At 40.2% G+C, this 20,104-nt stretch overlaps 1 protein-coding gene across 1 annotated transcript; it reads right to left on the bottom strand.

The window, feature by feature from the left end:
* Positions 1-7,600: 7,600 nt before the first annotated feature.
* On the bottom strand, positions 7,601-9,620 carry LOC133058514 (growth-regulated protein homolog beta-like). Its single transcript, XM_061145213.1, has 4 exons — positions 9,441-9,620; positions 9,234-9,357; positions 9,038-9,121; positions 7,601-8,293 (listed from the first exon to the last, which is right to left on the bottom strand). Exons 1-4 carry the CDS (start codon positions 9,529-9,531, stop codon positions 8,278-8,280), a joined length of 315 nt encoding a protein of 104 aa, XP_061001196.1. The 5' UTR covers positions 9,532-9,620; the 3' UTR covers positions 7,601-8,277.
* Between the last annotated feature and the right edge of the window lie 10,484 nt (positions 9,621-20,104).

Here is a 20,104-nt window from a genome sequence, read left to right on the forward strand (position 1 = left end):
AGACAGTAGATCTGGAGAGTTCTCATCACAAAGAAGAAACTATTTTTAATTTATGTATGAAATGATGGAGGCTAACTAAACTTATTGTAGTAATCATTTCACAATATATATAATTCAAACCATTATGCAGTACTCCTTAAACTTATAATGATGTATGCTAATTATGTTTCAATAAAACTTGGGGAACAGTAAAAAAAAAAAGACTTCTCCCTCCACATCTTCACTACTTACATGATTTCTTTTCTGTTGCAGTGAGCACCTTCAGGGATTATCTGGAATTTTGCAATGAATTTGGGAGGAATAAAGTCAGATTGTGTCTGAATACACTGGCATCGCAGCTCTTGGCTCTCACAGGGATCAGCTGTGTGAGAAAATACTAGTGAAACACTAAGAATAAAGACAGCCATGATGCTTAATTCTTTACTTGTGAAATCTGAGATCATTGCAGCAAGATACTTAACTCACCAAATACTATCAGAAATCTTTAGGGAGACAATCACATAAATATAATCATTTGCTATTGTTATGATCAATGAAACTATTGAATATCTACTATATTTGAGAAATGGGTAAATGTACTAGACCAATAATTTATTGCCTGAAGGCATATCTGGTCAACAAGAAATGTTTAATGGTAAAAATCAACTTCATTGCCTTCTACAAAATATTTTAAATACCAAAATTTCATGTGAATTCTATCAGTTGAAGGTGGCAATTTCTACCATTAAAGTAAACACCCTAAACCTTTCTGCAGGGTGCTGCTGCTTCCTGTTGTTCAGTCTTTAAGTCCTGTCTCACTCTTTGTAACCCCATGGACTGTAGCCCTCCAGCCTCCTCTGTCCGTGGGGTTTTCCCGGCAAGAATATTGGAGTGGGTAGCCATTCCCTTCTTCAGGGGATCTTCCTGACCCAGGGACCGATCCTGTGTCTCCTGCATCAGCAGGTGGATTCTTTACCACTGAGCCTCCAGGGAAGCCCACGCTGCTGCTATCGTCTTTAATAAGAAAAGTGCAGACCCTTACAGTGTACCCGTTTGCCAATGCAGGAGACATGAGAGACATGCATTTGATCCCTGGGTCGGAAAAGTCCCCTGGAGAAGGAAATGGCAACCCACTCCCCCCTTCTTGCCTGGAGAATCCCTTGGACAGAGGAGGCTGGTGGGCTACAGTCCATAGTGTTGCAAAGAATCAGACACAACTGAAGTGACGACTTAGCATGCACATACATGTATGTGGGTATTCATAATGTTCTCAACATTAATTAATTAAGTCAACAGATTTAAAAAATTTACCTCAACAGGAACTTCTTTGATATTCCACAATCTAAGTGTATATGCTGCTTAGGTTTTAATTTTATAGTTTCTACATTTTGTCCTAACACCAGATTCAATCTCATTTGATTTGGAAACATTTGGGCTTCGAATTTTTCCAAAGCCAAGAAGGAAAAGATGAAAGCCATAGCTCCTTACCAAAGATGCCCAGGACAAAGACGGCCAACAGGAGGAACATCTGTGAGCTCTCAGTAGCCATGTCTGTGCTTGATCTTGATCCTTGTCTGAATGGTAGTGTCAATATTGCAGCCTCTTTTATGCGCTCTCTGTAACCATGGAAGTTTTTTGTTGTTCTTGCACTCTCTTTCCACGAAGAATAGAAGGAGCAGTTTATTCAAGTGGCATGTTTGTCACTTACAAGTCAATGAGGAAGCTGGGTTTGTTTTTCAAACTTTGGTTTAACTGAGGGGTTTCAGGCATGAGGAGATGAATTTATTGAATAGAAAAATGAACCCATTATTCCCTGGGAGGGAAACTGCATGATCGTGACGGGTTCAGTGCCAGTTAAAATTAGTAACTTACAAAATGGAATAATAAAAGATGTCTGTACATCTTTTCAAAGGTCACGTTTGTACAGTGCAGGAAATGAAGATGCTTTTCTTCCTCAAGTATTTACTTTTGGCTTTTGTGCCTATTTGCGTAAATCCATTCAAGGTTATAATAGACTCTTCCAAGCTCGAACTATACTCTTAATATGTGCATGCATGTGTGCTAAGTCGCCTCAGTCTTGTACAACTCTGATCCTATGGACTGTAGCCCACCAGGCTCCTCTGTCCATTGCATTCTCCAGGCAAGAATCCTGGAGTGGGTTGCCATACCCTTCTCCAGGGGATCTTTTTGACCTAGGGATGGATCCTGTGTCTCTTATGTCTCCTGCATTGGCAGGTGGATTCTTCACCACTAGCGCCACCTGAGAAGCCCCAAACTTAAAGCATGGGTAACTTCTAAAGATACTGAGGGCTCTGCTTGTGGCTCAAGTGGTAAAGAATCTGCCTGCAGCGTGGGAGACCTGGGTTCCATCCCTGGGTTGGGAAGATTCCCTGGAGAAGGGGACAGCTACCCACTCCGGTACTCTAACCTGGAGAATTCCACGGAGAGAGGAGCCTGGCAGGCTATAGTCCATGGGATCGTAAACAATCAGACATGATGGAGTGACTTGAACTTTCACAAAGATACTGAATAAAGTTCAGATTACAGCAACCCTTGTCCTGTCAAGAACAGCAAATTATGGTTTACTTATGGTTTAAAGGCAGCAGTTTCAAAACACTTGAAGCTGAATTAATTCAGTGTATTATGAACTTAATTTTTTTTTCTTAAACAGTTTTATAAATGACTTTCATTATCCGATACAGCTCATTTATTTATTTATGTGTGTACACACACACACACACACACACACACACACACATATATATTTGCGTTAACAAACCCAATACCAAAGCATTTGTTTCAGTTTCCTGGGGCTGCCATAAAAAAGTACCACATACTATGTTGCTTAGAAAACATAAATCTTTATCTCACCATTTTGAAGCCTATAAGTCAAAAATCATGGTGTTGGTAAGGTTGGTTCTTTCCTAGATCTGGGAGGGGAAAAGCTGTTTCCAGTGTCTTTCCTTGGCTTGGGGATGGTCATCTTCTTCTTCACATGCTGTTCTCCTTGTGTGCGTGTCCATCTCTAAGTTTTCCCTTCTTGTGAGGACACCGGTCACATTGGATAATCCACCCCAATGACCTGACTTTAGTTTGATTACTTCTGTAAAAACCTTATCTCCAAGTGAGGTATTGGGGGTTAGAATCTTAATCTATGAATTTGGAAGGTGGGAGTAGAGGATGCAATTCAACCTATAGCAACACTTAAGTGAAGAATCGGTGATTACTGAGGGCTAATATAGCCTGAAGATAAACATAGTCTAATAAGAATATTTGTTTTTTTGGCTAATTCTCATTGAACAACTATTACCTGAAGGACTTTTGCTGGACATGAAGTATTTAAAGAGTAAAAATTGAGTCTTTGCTCTTGAGAAGTTCATGGACTATAGGGAGAGGCAGACATGTAAACAGATTAAAGATGGTGATCTGTGTTATAATATATAGGTACCCTGGAGGCAGTGGAGGGAGGACCTCCCCCTCAGAGCCAGGAAAGACTTTACAGTAGAGGCAACACTGGCATTGTTACAGATGAAAGGAAGCGCATATTAACACATATTTGTGAAGGGTTGCTGTGGTCTGAATGCTTGTGTCTCCCCTACAATTCACATGTTGGAATCCTAACCCCTAATGTAATGGTGTTAGGAGGTGGAAGTCTTTGGGAGGTGATCAGGTTATAAGTGTGGGACCCTCAAGAATGGGGTTAGTACCCTCATAAAAGTGACCCCAGAGGGTTCTCTCATCCCTTATGTCTTGTGAGGATACAATCCAGAAGAGGTACTTCACCCAGCTATGCTGGCTTGGACTTCCTGACCTTGGACTTCCAACCTCAAGAACTGTGTGAAATAACTATCTTTTGTTTAAAACCACCCAGTCTGTGCTATTTTGTTATAGCTGCCCAAATGGACTAAGACAACAGTTTTGGCATGTTGAGAAAATGGAAAAAAAAAAATGCTATTTCAATATCAAAATAAGTTGCAATAACTTGACAACATGGTCAGACCTTGGCCTTTTTACAAACCAAAAAGTTAAAAATAAGTTAGAAACACTACTCAGACATAACCTTAATTTCTTTGAGTCTCATTTTTCTTCTACACTAAAATCACAAAATACTATGTTATAAGGTGTTTAGATATTATGATGATAATAGGAAAGGATACAAAGATAAGACAACCAAGTGTTCAAAGACTCAAAGTAACTTAGTTTTTCAAGGCTTAAAAAATAGGCTCAGAAAAGAAAAAAAAAAGGCTCAGGACATCATGATAGTTATGAAGGAGTTGGCTAAAGAAAATAGAGCTCTAGAAATTGGCATTGGCCTTCCATTGGTTCTCTTTGATCAATACTAAGCCACAAATGCATAGGGTGAAACTCCACAAGTTCAGGGGAAGGACATCCATAGATGTTCAGGCTGATCAGTTCTCAGAACTCTCATGGAGGGGGGAAACGCTTGAGGTCCGACTTGTTAGAGAGTTTGTGAGCACTCAGGGCATTCAGCAGAGACACAAAAGAGATATGACTCAGCAGTACAATTAAATGAACTCCAAAGCAAAGAACTCTCTCTAGACCACCCTAACTAAGCTGAAAAACAAGCCTCAAAAAGATCAAGCTGATGCTCCAGTAACTTAGCTGCCCGCCAGAACAGAGGCTAAGACTCCAAAAGAAGAAAACAAAATCTTGATGTTCCACAACAAAACATACAATTTTTCCTGCATCCAAACAAAAATTACTATACGTGCCAGGAAGGAGAAAATCATAACCCATACCAGGAGGAAAATTCAAGCAATAGAAATAGACTCAGAAAGGACAGAATTATAGAATTAATATATAAGGATATTAAAATACCTATTATAAATATGCTAAAAAAGTTTAAAAGAAAATGTAGACATAATGAAGAGATAAATAGAAAATATATATATATATATATATATATATATGTAGTGCAACTTCTAAAAATGTCCAACTAGAAAATAGAATATACATCCACTAACTCCTGACCCTCAGTGAGAGTCGTCTCATGACAGGCCATCCAACCTGTGAGCTGAGCAAACTCCTCTGCCATTCCGTCCCCTGCCCCCATACTCCCAAGCAGAGAAAACTCTCAAGAAAGAAGCAGGAGAGAGGAGCTTGAGTTGGGAAGCCACCAGAAAAGTATAGATGTTGCCCATTGTGACTTCAGAACTCATCGGTAAACAGAGGGGATACAAGTGGGGCATCAACAGTAAAGATAGGACAAGCCCTTCCCTTGGTTATTTGTATGAGAAGTCCCAGAAAGGAGAAATAGCATCATCTGTGATTCTGGATGGGCCCCCATTGTGCCATCATAGGTCTGCCACCTCTGCCATCTCCCAGTGTTTCTCCAGTTACTTCTGGAAGACCTAAGAGGACATCTCTTGATACAAACTCACAAAGAAAGATTCGCAATAACAAAATGGGGTACACCATACTGTCTCCTCTCTAGCTCTAGCTCATTTAGTAACACTGCTCAGGAGATCTCAGTCACTGCTGCCATTGCTGTTTCCGGCTGATGATCCCTCCACGTTGTGACATAGCACGTAATATTCTTTTCCCACTTCCTTCATGCTGTGACCACAGCCTCACATGCTTTGCGCTTCACTTCCTGCTGTGATACTTCCAACGGGAACTGCCCGGGAAATTCAATGTCAAAACTACACTGCATATCCATCTGATCCAGCCCTGAAGCTGAGATGATGCCCACGGAGTTGGCCTTGAGGACCAATGGCAGATTCCTGGAGACACTGATAACATTTAAATCCCTGTACAACTTCAGAAAGAGTGTTCTGTCTTTACCTTTACTGGGTAGAAGGGAAATTAAGGTTAGGTCAGGAACTTACCCTAGAGCACACAGTCTACAACTGATAGAGCTGGAATTTACTCTGAAGTAAATATGAGTCTTTGAAATGGTTGTCTTTATTCACCGCATGAATAGCAACATCTTTTTTGCTTTTCCGGAGCTGTGTTCTATATCGACAAGTGCTAAGTGGCCAGTATAGCAAGGTCCATGTTTGAGGGTAAGGACTGGTCTTAAGGGTGAGGGCTTAACTGAACTCTCTCTCAAGTGGGTCACACTTGTAAACATTTTCCCATGTCCTCTGACTTAGGATTAGGGAACAAATGCTAGCATTTATGGAGCATCTAGACAATTGGTTTTAATTTATTCTGTAGTTCACAGTTTCTTTCTTCTCATCTCATAATCAGTACATTGGAATTATGGAGAGATGATCATTTTTTAACTTTTGTAAGTGTGAAACAAACCTCACAGAGGCTGTTTCTTGCTACCTGTGTGTGTGAGCTGTGCTCAGTCATGTAGGACTCTTTGCAACCCCATGGACTGTAGCTTGCCAGGCTCCTCTGTCCATGGACTTCTCCAGGCAAGAATACTGGAGCTGGTTGCCATTTCTTACTCCAGGGCATCGTCGACCCAGGGATTGAACTCACATCTCTTCTGTCTCTTGCACTGGCAGATGAATTCTTTACCTCTGAGCCACTGGGGAAGCTCTAGAGGCATGGAAATAGCTAAATGGAGATAAACTGACATAAAAACCTGTTCTCTTGACTGACTGGAGATCCTACTCTAGTATAAGGAGAGGAAAACATGCTGAAAAGTGGTAACTAACATTCAAATCTTAAAACCATTTTACTGCATTTGATAAACTGATGTAAAGGGTTGGGATAACCTTAAACTCTTTGGTGACATTTTTTTTTACCATCTGAGCCACCAAGGAAACCCAAACTCAGAGATACTTATAAATGAAAGTTAGAAAACTGAACCCAAATGTCAATTAGATCTTTTATAGATTAATCAGCCACTCACTTTTTGTGCTTCTATTGATGACACAAAATATTTGAGTCCTGAAGAAAAAAATCCTCTTTATTATCATTTCACTGCCAGTTTCATTAAATTGTTAATAGTTGTTTGAAAAATCCTTTAGCCAAAACAATGAAATGAGGGTTGTTTTTAAGATAGCTACAAGAGAAACTTCCTTGGTGATCCAGTGGCTAAGACTCTGCACTCCAAGTGAAGGGGGACCAGGGTTCCATCCCTGGTCAGGGAACTAGAGCCCACATGCCGCAGTGAAGACAAAAGATCCTGCGTGCCGAAACTAAGACCCAGGACAGCCAAATAAATAAATAATTTTTTTTTTTTAATAAAGAACAGGTAACATTTTTTAAAAAGATAGCTACAAGAATTTAAAAAAAAGAAATTTTTAAAGAGGTATACTTGAGTAGCAAGGGAGCAAGAAACTCCTTATAAAAAACAGCAATATATTATTATTGCTCTCATAATATTATAGTGACTCTCACACTAAGGGGAAGGGGCCAGTGTACAGTTTGGAAAAGCACATTCTTGGGTTGGTGAGAGCCAAGGGGAGTGACAGCTATCAGCAGATGAAATTAAATATAATTTATAGATTGATTTATCTGTGTAGCAAATGAAGGTCCAAGAGGAGAAAAAGAAGCTAAGAAACGTTGATGTAAATAATCAGATTTATCCAGTAAAGGTAGAATTTTTTCCTCAGAAAAAATTGAAATGGACAGTGTTTAGTTTGAAATATTTTATTTTCATGTTCTTTGTAAAAACATCAATAAATATTTAAACTTCTCTTTTCTCAGACATAGAAAAGCACTGCATAATTAACATGAAACAAGGCATTGTGCCTTACAAGAAAGACATAAAATGTCCAAAGGGTATTTAGAACATTGCAGCTCTTAAGGTTTCAACATGAGAAATGCTGACCACATACTGTGAAATTTCAATAAATAACAAACATTCTTTTAAACATTTACAAACACATGCATTTACAAAAACATTTACAAAAACATGCATCCCCCCACCCGACAATGAGTTCACTATCTGTTTCCACCCTCCAGCTTCTGACACAAGGGCCAGCATAATGTGGGCTCCTCAGAAATATTAATTTAATGACTGGCAAACATTTGCAAACCTTCTACTTCAAACTCAGTAAGAATCAGGACTAAATAAACTTTTTTTTCAGAAAATAAATAATGCCAATAATGATAGGATGTGCAAGTAGATTTGATCACATCCTTAATCATGTCACATGTAAATATTAACATAGAATCTTTGAAACCCAAGCAACACATAAATAAATAAATAAGTAAGTAAATAAGTAGAAGAACCCTCCTAAGAGATGTTCGAACATATTAAGCCTGATCCAGGTGGCCTTAGGAGCTGGTGATTCCTCTTTTCCCTCTTTGATTTCTGTAGGGGCAGGGCCTACTTCTGGAACAGCCATCCAAGAGCCTCCGTTTTCCACCTGGTCAGTTGGAGTTGGCCCTGCAAGAAGAAAAGGTCTTCCTTAGTAGTTGCTCCAGAAGACTGAAGCAGCACTCTTCTCCTTTCCCTCTCCCTGGGTTCCAGAGATTTCTGAGTCCAGTCTTCCCAGCCTGGCATCAGGTGGTTACTGCCTGCCACCTGTGTGGCAGATGCCTCTAGGCTCTCTGATACTCTTATTCAGGAATGGAGGTGGGGCCTGCAGTATTCAAGGTATTATTGGCTACAAATAACCAATTCTATTTGATGCTGAAGTTGAAGCTCCAATCCTTCCGCCACCTGATGGGAAGAGCTGACTCATTTGAAAAGACCCTGAGGCTGGGAAAGATTGAAGGCAGAAGGGGATGACAAAGGATGAGATGGTTGGATGGCATCACAGACTCAAGGGACATGAGTTTGGGTAAACTCCGGAAATTGGTGATGGACAGGGGGGCCTGGTGTGCTGCAGTCCATGGGGTCACAAAGAGTTGGACACCACTGAGCGACTGAACTGAACTAGCCAACACCAGTGTGAATTTTAATGAAAGCGGTTTAACCCACATTCATTTTAATGGGGAGAATCAGGGGCCACGATGGAAAGCACTGGCAATGTCTTTCCGGCATCAGAGCAGATTAATGACCTAAATGGCAAATTTAATTCTGAAATTGTGATTTTTCATTCCTTCAGCTAAATCCTAGGTTTCTCTGATATAACTTTCAGCAGGCAGAACGACTATAGTCACACGATGAATAAAAACCGCAACTCACTTGTTTAGCATCTTATCGATGATTTTCTTAACCATGGGGGCGGCGGGGTTGAGACACACTTCCTGACCAGTCTTGAGAGTGGCTCTGCAGAGAGAAGGGAGAATCCACGTGAGATGGGAGGTCCATTTGGGGGAGGGGGTGAGGGCATCGGCACGGTGGTGGTGATAAGGAGGACAGCAGCAGAAGTGACACTTACATGACTTCGGTTTGGTCGCAGTGGGGGCCGGGGGGCGTCACCTTCACGCTCTGGATGTTCTTGAAGTGAATCCCCTGCAAGGTCTGCAGGCACTGGCATCGCAGTTCGTTGACCACGGGCGCCCCTGCGGGAAGGACAGGGTGTGTTAGGGGCTGTCCTCACGGGCACCCACCCACCCCCGTCCCGCCCTGGGGATCCGGGTCTCACCTGCCGCGCGCCGGCAGGCGGCCACCAGGAGCAGGAGCAGCATCGCGGCGCGGAGGAGCCGGGGGGCGGCGGCGGTCGCGGCTCGGGCCATGGGTCTCAGCTCGGAGGGTCTGTGTCTGTTGCGGGAAGGCTGGCGGGAGCGCTGGCTGAGCTGGCTCTGTGGCTCCCCGAGCCGGGTGAACCCCTTTTATCCTGATCGGATGGGAGTTGCTAGCACCGGGGTCAGGGAAATCCCAGGTCCGGAAGGAAGGGGCGGCCCCGCCCGTCTCAAGCGTAATCAGCGCACTGGGGTGTCATCCCCGTACCCAAATCCCCACGCAACGGTGAGTCGCCGCCACGCTGGGGCTCCAGCCCGGATGGGGGCTGTGCGTCTCAGGCCACCCTGGTCGCGGGGCAGAGAGAGGGGAGAGCTCTGGGGACACTGGGGAGAGACCCCCACAGGGCTGGGGAGATGGTCTTAGAGACTTAGTTTTCTTTACTTTACCGGGGAAATTAAAGAGAAGTAAGCAGGTAGATTTTGTTTAGTTATCTATCCTCTGCCTCTCTACATTCAATTTTGCTTATTTCATACATGAGAACTGGGATCAGTGTCAAAAGCTGAATTCTGGGTTAATTTCAGTGAAAGTTGAGGAGGACCTACCGTTTTGGGTCCTTCTCAACTCAATATTCTCTTAGCAACACTGGAACTTTCAAAATTCGAGACCCATCTCCTTTTCCAGGTAAGAAGTGTTCAGAGTTGGTGTGAGAATACGGGATTGGTGGTCACTCTGAAGCTATGGGCGAGCTGGTCAGGGTCTCCTCTTCTGGTCTGTCTTTGGACAAAATAGCACGTGGACAGTAAAGAGTGCTTTCTGAAGCATAGCACCCTTGCACGGATGTGTGCTGATGAAATAAAGATGAAAACACACATAAAATCCTGTTCCATTCACTGATGGGGGACTGTCAGTGTTGGTCCTCCTTTTTCTTGAAATACTGATGTCTCTCTTTTCTGACCAAAAATTTCAGTTTTTTCACCTGATGCCTTTACTATTTTTTCATCAGACGTTTTAGGGTTCTTGCATTGACTCAACATGAAGTCTAGAGGTTTAAGTGTCGTTATCCAGGTTGGCTGAAAATGCTTTCAAGCTATAGTGTTGGAGAAGACTCTTGAGAGTCCCTTGGACAGCAAGGAGATCAAACCAGTCAATTCTAAGGAAAATCAATCCTGAATATTCACTGGAAGGACTGATGCTGAAGCTCCAATACTTTGGTCACCTGATGTAAAAAGCCGACTCATTGGAAAAGACTCATGCTGGGAAAGATTGAGGGCAGGAGGAGAAGGGGCACTAGAGGATGAGATGGTTGGATGGCATCATAGATTCAATGGACATGAGTTTGAGCAAACTCCGGGAGATGGTGAAAGACAGGGAAGCCTGGCGTGCTGCAGTCCATGGGATTGCAAAGAGTTAGATACAACTTAGCAACTGAACAAAAGCTCCAGGTTGGATTCAGACCTCCTGGAGATGTGGAATACTATGAGAGTGGGAAAAGAAGAAAAAAGTGGCCCCTGGCCTAGGGACAGGCATCTAGGAACAGGGCTCAGGGCAGCCCAACTCAGCGGGTGATAACTCACACCCTCAGGCAGCCAGCCTACGGCGGTGCCACTTTCGTTGCTATCTGTTACCTACACACAAGGCTGTATATTGTGCTTATTTAACTTATATGCTTATTTAACTTCTATGCAGAGTCCATCATGTGAAATGCTGGGCTGGAGGAAGCACAAGCTGGAATCAAGATTGCCAGGAAAAATATCAATAACCTCCGATACGCAGATAACACCACCCTTATGGCAGAAAGCAAAGAAGAACTAAAGAGCCTCTTGATGAAACTGAAAGAGGAGAGGGAAGAAGTTGGCTTAAAACTCAACATTCAGAAAACTAAGATCATGGCATCCGGTCCTGTCACTTCATGGCAGATAGATGGGGAAACAATGGAAACAGTGACAGACTTTATTTTGGGGGGCTCCAAAATTACTGCAGATGGTGACTGCAGTCATGAAATTAAAAGACGCTTACTCCTTGGAAGGAAAGCTATGACCAACCTAGACAGCATATTAAAAAGCAGAGACATTACTTTGTCAACAAAGGTTTGTATAGTCAAAGCTGTATTTTTTCCTGTAGTCATGTATGGTTGTGAGAGTTGGACTGAAAAGAAAGCTGAGCACCAAAGAATTGATGCTTTTGAACTGTGGTGTTGGAGCAAACTCTGGGAGATGGTGATGGACAGGGAAGCCTGGCGTGCTGCAGTCCATGGGGTCACAAAGAATCGGACACGACTAAGCGACTGAACTGAACCTACATGCTGTTAAACGTTTCCTTGCTCACCTCACAGTGGTTATGAGAAGTGAGTTAACATGTGTGAGAGTTGACTGCGAATAAATGCCTTATAAATGTTTGTTAAACAGATAAAATAGAAATAGCTTTTTTCAACATAACCTAAACACAAACACTATCTGTTATGAATCTCATGATAAAGAAAAAAAGAAGTGATGGGAATGTTCACCTCTCTATTTTTCTTTTTATATTTAAAAAATTTCTGTATTAGTTTTTTCGAAAAGTATGCACAGTTACACTCTACTAGGAGATGTACTTACATGGGATTTGGGTGGTTTTGCTTGTTTGCTTTTTGTTGTTACTTTTCAGACCTATCATTGATTTATTTTGTGGCCTTACTTTCAATCACCTCATCTTTTAGAAAGGAGTTTGAATTCAAGATTCTCCGCCTTATTTATTGGAAAAGTCTTATTAAAATGAACAACTATCTTTAAAAATATTCTAGTTTTTTTCAGTATGATCCTGAAAGAAAAACCTGGGACATTAAAGGAGTATTAACATTTGTATTGAAAGTGAAAGTTGTTTAGTCTGTCCAACTCTTTACGACCCCATGGACTGTAACCTTCCAGGTTCCTCTGCCCATGTAATTCTCCAGGCAAGAATACTAGAGTGGATAGCCATGCCCTCCTCCAGGGGATCTTCCCAACACAGGGACTGAATCCAGGTCTCCCGCATTTGGGGCAGATTCTTTATTGTCTGAGTCATAATATTTGTATTAAGCAATAGAAATGAAAAAACAATATAAAGGCTATAAAATATGGTGACAAGCTCAGGAATAATTGAGAATTTGTGTTATTTCTTCCCTTGTTATCAATTATTTTGGGGGATTTCATGGGAAACAGGCCAGGTATAAAAAAGTTAGTCTTTAAAAGTTGTAAAATGTGTTGTTTTGTTTTCTAATTATAAGTAATGCAGGCTTAGTTTCTAAAGTTTATAAAAGTCAGAAAGGCATGAAGAGACTATTTTTCCTCTAATCTCTCTTAACTTTTGTCTACAGCACAAATTTAACAAGTCACTGAAAATTTGCTTTTTTTCTTCAGCAAACATGGTAGCTGACAAGTTATAAGAGTACACAGGGTTCTGGGTGAATACGAAAGATGCTGTTTAATTTATTTAGTTGTCGCATACCATTGGCAAGTTACTAAGCCACTGTACCCACCTCAAGATGCAGCACAATGATTTGGTGCCAAATTCCAGGCTCTCTTCTAAGAGTTATACAAATATTGACTCATTCAATCTTTCAAGCATCTCTGTGAATGTATTTGTTATTATCTTTGTGGTACTTTTTAAGGTTACAAATAAGGAAACAAGTGCAAAGAGATTAAGGAACTTCCCCAAATTCATCAGATATTGAAACTTGGGACTCTAACCCAGAGGAAATGACTTTTAACCATTGTGTTACTATAACAATGCTCTGTGATATATGATTTAAAATTGTCAGGGGATTTCCCTGGTGGTTCAGTGGTGAAAATGCCCCACTTCCAATGCAGGGGACATGGCTTCCATCCCTGATTGGGAAACTAGGATCCTGCATGCTGAGTGGTGTGGCCAAAAAAAAGTTATTTAATTAATTAAATAATTTTTTGGACTTCCTTAGTGGTCTAGTGGTTAAGAATATGCCTGTCAATGCAGGGGGCATGGCTTCGGCCTCTGGTCCCGGAGGATTCCACATGCTATGGGGTAACTAAGCCTGTGCTCCACAAGAGAAGCCCCTGAAATGAGAAGCCCACACACCACAACTAGAGAGTAGCCTCTTCCCTCTTGTTGCAACTTGAGAAAGTCTGCATGCAGCAATAAAGAATCAGCGCAACGAAAAAAAAAAAAAAAAATTCCAGAGAGGAGTGATTTTTAAAAATCTGTTTATAATTCCACTAGCTGAATGTTTCAGATTTACTTATTCTAAAATGCAAACACAGTATATGACAAGACTCCTCCACAGTTTGGTTTCACTAACAGCATAACTGCCTCCTGTGGCATTGATCTAGCCTGAAATATTTTCTTAAAGTGTCCAATTCTGGTAAAAATAGTAACTTTACCATAGAGAAATCTGGCAAACATTTTCTTATCTAAACAATTATGTTGAAGGTTAATATCATCAGTGTGATGTCATGTGGATATCATGGACTCCCTGATATGATGTGATGAGAAGGGCACGTCATCTCTTTGGTATTCGTTCCAAAGGTTCACATGGTTTTCAGTCATAAGGAAAACATTTTTCAAACCTAGTTTGAGGATTCTTAAATAGCAGACTAGCATTCTCGATAAATTTCAAGATCATGAGCATTGGGAAAGACTGAGAAACTGTCACAGGCTAGAGGAAAACATAGGGACATGACAACTAAATGCAATGTGGTAACCTGGATTGACTCCTGGGACAAAAAGAGGACAATAAGTGAGAAAACTGTTGAAATTCAAATAAATTAGTAGTAGTGTGCCAATGTCGGTTTCTTAGCTTTGACCAATGTACCACAAGGATGTAAAATGGTACAACAGGGGAAAAATGAATGAAGGGTACCCCAAAGCTGTATTATCTTTGCAACTTTTATAATTCAAAATTACTTCAAAATCAAAAGGTTATTTTTTAAAAAAACTTATCTTTCTAAATCAAGTTAGAACACTACTATAATGAAATCAGTAGATATGCATACTTTACCTGATAGCTTTCTAGAAAGGAAATTAAATTTTTTGCTGAGTTCATGTTTGCTTAAATGTGGAAATCCAGAATATCTGCTGTCCCATTTTGGACGCTTCATCATGTTTCATTGACTTAAAAAGTTTGTCTTCAGCATTAATCATGCTGTCCAAATCTCTCATCTATTTCTTGTAACTGATGAAAACCAGTAAGTGTTTGCTGTAATGGTCTCTGGACCCAACCCAGAACTGACGTAAATGAATATGTTCAGGGAAAGTGGGACTCCAGTTTATCTATAGGAGCTGCCAAAAATAAAGGGGTAAAGTAAATGAAGCACATCAAGAGGTAGCCAGCATTTATAAATCATATAGAATTTGACTCCTGGAAATGACAATCAAAATCATTGTTTTTGGAAGTGAAGCAAAAAGATTTCTTTTGTGGTTGTTATTATTTTCTCCTTCATATGCCACTTGAATTCATGAGATCCTTATCAACACAAATACAGAAATATTTATAAGGAAAGGGATGCTTAGTCTAGTACAATAAACAAATTCATTTTCTTGTTTGAACAAGTGCCTCTTTAAGCCAATTAACTTTTGCAAAAGTTGAAGACCAGGTTTTCATGCACAGTCTTTAAACCCATGAAAGCCATGACTCTTAAATAAATGAAATTAATTTTAAACTGGAAGCTTCAGCGGTGACATTCTACCAACCCTGCAGTTGTTATGAGCCTTTTGAAACTTACCATTAGTAAAATTCAGAATGCTCACATCTTGGAGGTCCACTGTTCTACCCCAGTCATTGCTGCAGCAACCGGCTGCAAGCAGGTATAAACTTACATCTCCTCACTTCTGCTCTACTTTCTGCACCAAGGTTTCTTTATCATCGCAATGAAAAAAATCTCTTGCCCAATAGGGAACAGTAGGCAGTCAATAAATATTTCCCCCTTTCTCATGTTTCAGGCAGATATTCTGCATGACTTCTCAAAGGTTCCCCAACAGGATTGAACCCCATTTGCCCACACTCTCCTTTCCTATTTTACTTTTCCAAATTCTCCAGTTGCATACATAAGGAATATTTCCCCAAATAAATCTGCCTACATTGTAGGCTGGTGACTCAGGTTCAGCTTTTTGGTGGGAATACCTTGGCTAAGACGCTGCTCCATCCTGAAAACTAACTGTCAGGAAGATAAGGGCAGTGTCACTTTACTCTACCCCTAGCTTGCTGTGAGAACTTAATCCCTCTCAACTTCTGTCTCTGTGTATCCTACAATGATCTCGTCTGATGTAATGACTCTGGCTCTGGGGGGAGAAAAACAAAGATGTCTGAACATGGCATTAAATTTCTGGATCCATCTGTCTCTACAGGCCAATGACATTAGTGTGTACCAGCATCAAGGTATAGGGGAGGAGGATGTATCCTGTCTTCTCTTCCTGGTTCTTTGGTTGGCCTAATAATTAAGTTGACATAAGATAGATTAAGAGGAGAAAAATGAATTTAATTTCATACATACAGGAGTCCCACAAAAATATGACTCAAAGAGGTGACCAAAACAGGCAGTTTTTTGTCTTTGTTTAGTCATTAAGTCATATCTGACTCTTTGGGGTCCCATGGACTGGAGTAGCCCACTAAGTTCCTCTCCATGAGATCTCCCAGGCAAGAGTACTAGAGTGAGTTGCCATTTCCTTCTCCCAGGGATCTTCCCAAGCCTGGGATTGAACCCGAGTCCCTTGTATCAGCAAGCAGATTCTTTAGCACTGAGCTACCAGAAAAGCTCAGTTTATAGCTTTTAGGCAAAATAAAAACCCATTTGTAGAGACTTGACAAGACAAGGGGGTTTGGGCATGGGGTACTGTATTAGTGAAGAAGTAGAAGTTTATTTATTCATCTTTCTTGGCCCTAAATTCTCTGTCTCTCATGTCAAGGATGTCCCTTTTTTTCTCCTGGTACAGGAAGGGTACCTTTCACATGGGAAATTTATTTCCTGCTTTCACAAGGACAAAGGAGGGTCAGAGTGTTCTTCCAGCACCAGCTGTTTCTTAAGGAACTTTAATTTAAAATAATCAATGTGCCAGTTAATCTCCTAGTCTTGAAAATGCATCAGTTCAATCAAATATATGTCTCATTTTAGGAGGTGGTGATGGCAGCTGGGCTCCCAAAGTTATGTCTATATTGTGTGATAAAACAGGTTAATTAGTAAGGCATTAATATGGAAACAAAAGAAATAAACAACAGTTATGATTGCAGCAAATTGTAAACCCATCTCTGAGTTTTGACAATAGTCAGTTGAGAATATTTCTAGATGCCAGGCTCAAAGCATCTTCAGATAGATTGGGGAAAGGCAGTGACAACATGACAGATTTCCCTGGTTTACAGTTTGAAGGTCAGTGGTGATCTTTCTAAGTGGCACACATAGCAACAGGCACGAAGACTATTTATTTGTGAGCTGTTGTGATTTCTATGAAGTTTATGTCAAGTTATCCAACTTCAGTTCTCATGGCTTTGTATTTTTTTTCTCCCAGTTGTGCCATGAGGCTTTTAGGATCTTATTACCCCAACCAAAGATGGAACTTGGGTCATGGCAGTCAAAGCCCTGAGTCCTAACCACTGGACCACCGGGAAACTCCCTTGCACAGCTTTGGAAAAAGGGCAATTTTATTTCTTAATGATTTCAAGTCATAAGTTTGTGAGAAAAGTTGGAAATGCTAGTTTAGACAGCTGAAGCCAGGTATTGGAGGAAACTATTAATAGAAGAATTCAGGATCCAGTTAGTTCACAGGTAGAAAACAAAATCTCAAAGGTAATTAACAGCTCTAGAATCTAATATCCATAAAGGTGTATCACTGAAACATAATCTTTCTCTCTGTAAACATTCCACTTTTTTAATCAAAGATAACAACAATAAGACTTATTTGTTTGCAAAGTAAGTCTAGTCTCAATACATTTGACCTGATTATTACATAAGTTTAGCAAGAGTAGTAATTAGCCATATAGGCTCTTTTATGTTCGCTTTGCTGGAACTTTTCATGAGGAATCTCAGACTAGACCTTTAGAAATCCTTTTGAGGCTAGGAAGTCAAGTCAAAGAGTTGCTATCAAGTTTCAATGCCTACTCCTCTTTTATGTAGGTCCCCAAAATATCCTGAGGTTCCTGCACCTGCCAGGGAGTGTCCTTCCTTCAGTTCAGTTCAGTCACTCAGTCATGTCTGACCCCATGGACTGCAGCACGCCAGGCCTCCCTCGATCACCAGCTCCATCACCAGCTCCTGGAGCTTGCTCAAACTCATGTCCATTGAGTTGGTGATGCCATCCAACCATCTCATCCTTTCTCGTCCCCTTCTCCTCTTGCCTTTGATCTTTCCCAGCCTCAGGGTCTTTTCAAATGAGTCAGTTCTTCCTATCAGGTAGCCAAACTATTGGAGTTTCTGCTTCAGCATCAGTCCTTCCAATGAATATTCAGGACTGATTTCCTTTAGGATGGACTGGTTGGATCTCCTTGCAGTCCAAGGGACTCTCAAGAGTCTTTTCCCACACCACAGTTCAAAAGCATCAATTCTTTGGTGCTCAGCTTTCTTTATAGTCCAACTCTCACATCCATACATGACCACTGGAAAAACCATAGCCTTGACTAGACAGACCTTTGTTGGCAAAGTAATGTCTCTGCTTTTTAATATGCTGTCTAGGTTGGTCATAACTTTCCTTCCAAGGAGCAAGCATCTTTTAATTTCATGGCTGCTATCACCATCTGCAGTGATTTTGGAGCCCCCCAAAATAAAGTCGCTCACTGTTTCCATTGTTTCCCCATCTATTTGCCATGCAGTGATGGGACCAGATACCATAATCTTAGTTTTTTGAGGCTGAGTTTTAAGCCAACTTTTTCCCTCTCCTCTTTCATTATCATCAAGAGGCTCTTTGCTTTCTGCCATAGCCATGGTGTCATCTGCATATCTGAGGTTATTGATATTTCTCCTGGCAATCCTGATTCTAGCTTGTGCTTCATCCAGCCCGACATTTTGCACGATGTACTCTGCATATAAGTTAAATAGGCAGGGTGACAATATACAGCCTTGACATACTCCTTTCCCAATTCCAATTTAGAACTAGGCTGTTGTTCCATGTCTGGTCCTAATTGTTGCTTCTTAACCTGCATACAGATTTTTCAGGAGGCAGGTACCTTACTTACCTGGTAAAGCTGCTATGAACCCTTCAAGAAAGTGCCAGACAGATTTTTCCAAGGAGGTTTATTGGCTCCGTAAAGTCCACCTTATTTTCTTAGAGCTGTCTGGTCATATCTTAGTCTGTGTATGTGTGTGTATGCTAAGTCGCTTCAGTCTTGTCTGACTCTTTGCAATCCGATGGACTGTGGCCTACCAGGTTCCTCTCTTCATTGGATTCTCTAGGCAAGAATACTGGAGTGGGCTGCTATGCCCTCCTCCAGGGGATATTCCTGACCCAGGGATCTAACTCTTGTCTCTTGTATCTCCTGCATTGGAAGAATCAGAGTAAAAGAGTTAACTGTCTATAGATGACAAAAGACTTAAAAATTACAATGGTTAAAGATCAAATGAAAGTTTATTATGATGCAATTGACAAGGGAATTTAGTTATTTCTGTGACACACAATATTTTAGGATAATAAGAATTACAGTAACATTAAATCAGAATGCATCAGATTTTTTGGAATTTCATATAATTACTAGAACAGATATTAACATGTTAATAACATTCACCCATATAATATAATCTAAGACGTTTTCCATGTAGTTTAATGTACCAAATGAGCCTAATTAATGTAACATCTTTCTCTTATTCTCCTCTATTTTTATATGAAGAGAAAACAAATCTTTTAACATTTTTCCAGGGGTCCTCTGGAAAATCCCAAGTTAGTTTGAGGTCAAAAAATTATTTAGAATTTGATTTGAGGAAGTGTGTCAAAAATATGAAAGATTTTGAACGCTTGATTAAAAGGAATCATTATGAAACAGTACCTACTTATCCATTTAACCAAAGTAACAATAAAAGATTTCAAAGGCAAATATAGAGGGCTACATAATTCTGAGCAAAACTTAGCTCTTTTACTATTGAGAAGACTTTGTTTACTTAGGTAATCAAAGACCGATGATAAAGATAACATGAAGCATAGGAAATTATTATGAAAAGACACAAATTCTTTGTTTTCTAAGCAGATCAATTTAAAAGATAAAGGAAATTCTTTTATAATATCTTAATAAGAACTGAGTAATAATCAAAGAAAATTGTCCTCTTAACAAATGAAAGAAAATTAAGTTCTAATTTTGCATAAATATGCTATTGATAATAAAGTTTATGTTTAAAACTCTTATAAATCCATTTAATCTTACCCAGTTTGATCACATATAAAATTCCTTTCCTAAGATTTCTTTTTTACAAACCTTCTATAACTTTGTACGTTCACTTTAATTTCTCTCTTGTTCTCTTTCCCATTATAAAATAGTCAGCTTTAGGATAAAGTTACTTTATTTTCTTCAACAAAATGCATCATAAGTTTTCATAGCTTTTCTTACCCAAAATACACATCTTATTTTTCCTGTATACAGAAGTGTTTCCTTTATTGTAATATTTCTATTAATAGTAGTTTTAATTATATATATTAATTAGAATTCTGAACATTTAGCTAACTTGA

Source organism: Dama dama, chromosome 6 (assembly GCF_033118175.1).
Source record: "Dama dama isolate Ldn47 chromosome 6, ASM3311817v1, whole genome shotgun sequence".
In the NCBI taxonomy this organism is placed as follows: Eukaryota; Metazoa; Chordata; class Mammalia; order Artiodactyla; family Cervidae; genus Dama; species Dama dama.

Bases quoted from the DNA above. Each gene is read 5' to 3' on its own strand.
- LOC133058514 (XM_061145213.1), bottom strand. From the start codon at position 9,531: ATGGCCCGAGCCGCGACCGCCGCCGCCCCCCGGCTCCTCCGCGCCGCG. The intron at 9,358-9,440 runs GTGAGACCCGGA...TCCTTCCCGCAG, and splicing joins CGCCTGCCGGCGCGCGGCAG to GGGCGCCCGTGGTCAACGAA. The intron at 9,122-9,233 runs GTAAGTGTCACT...TTCTCTCTGCAG, and splicing joins TGCGACCAAACCGAAGTCAT to AGCCACTCTCAAGACTGGTC.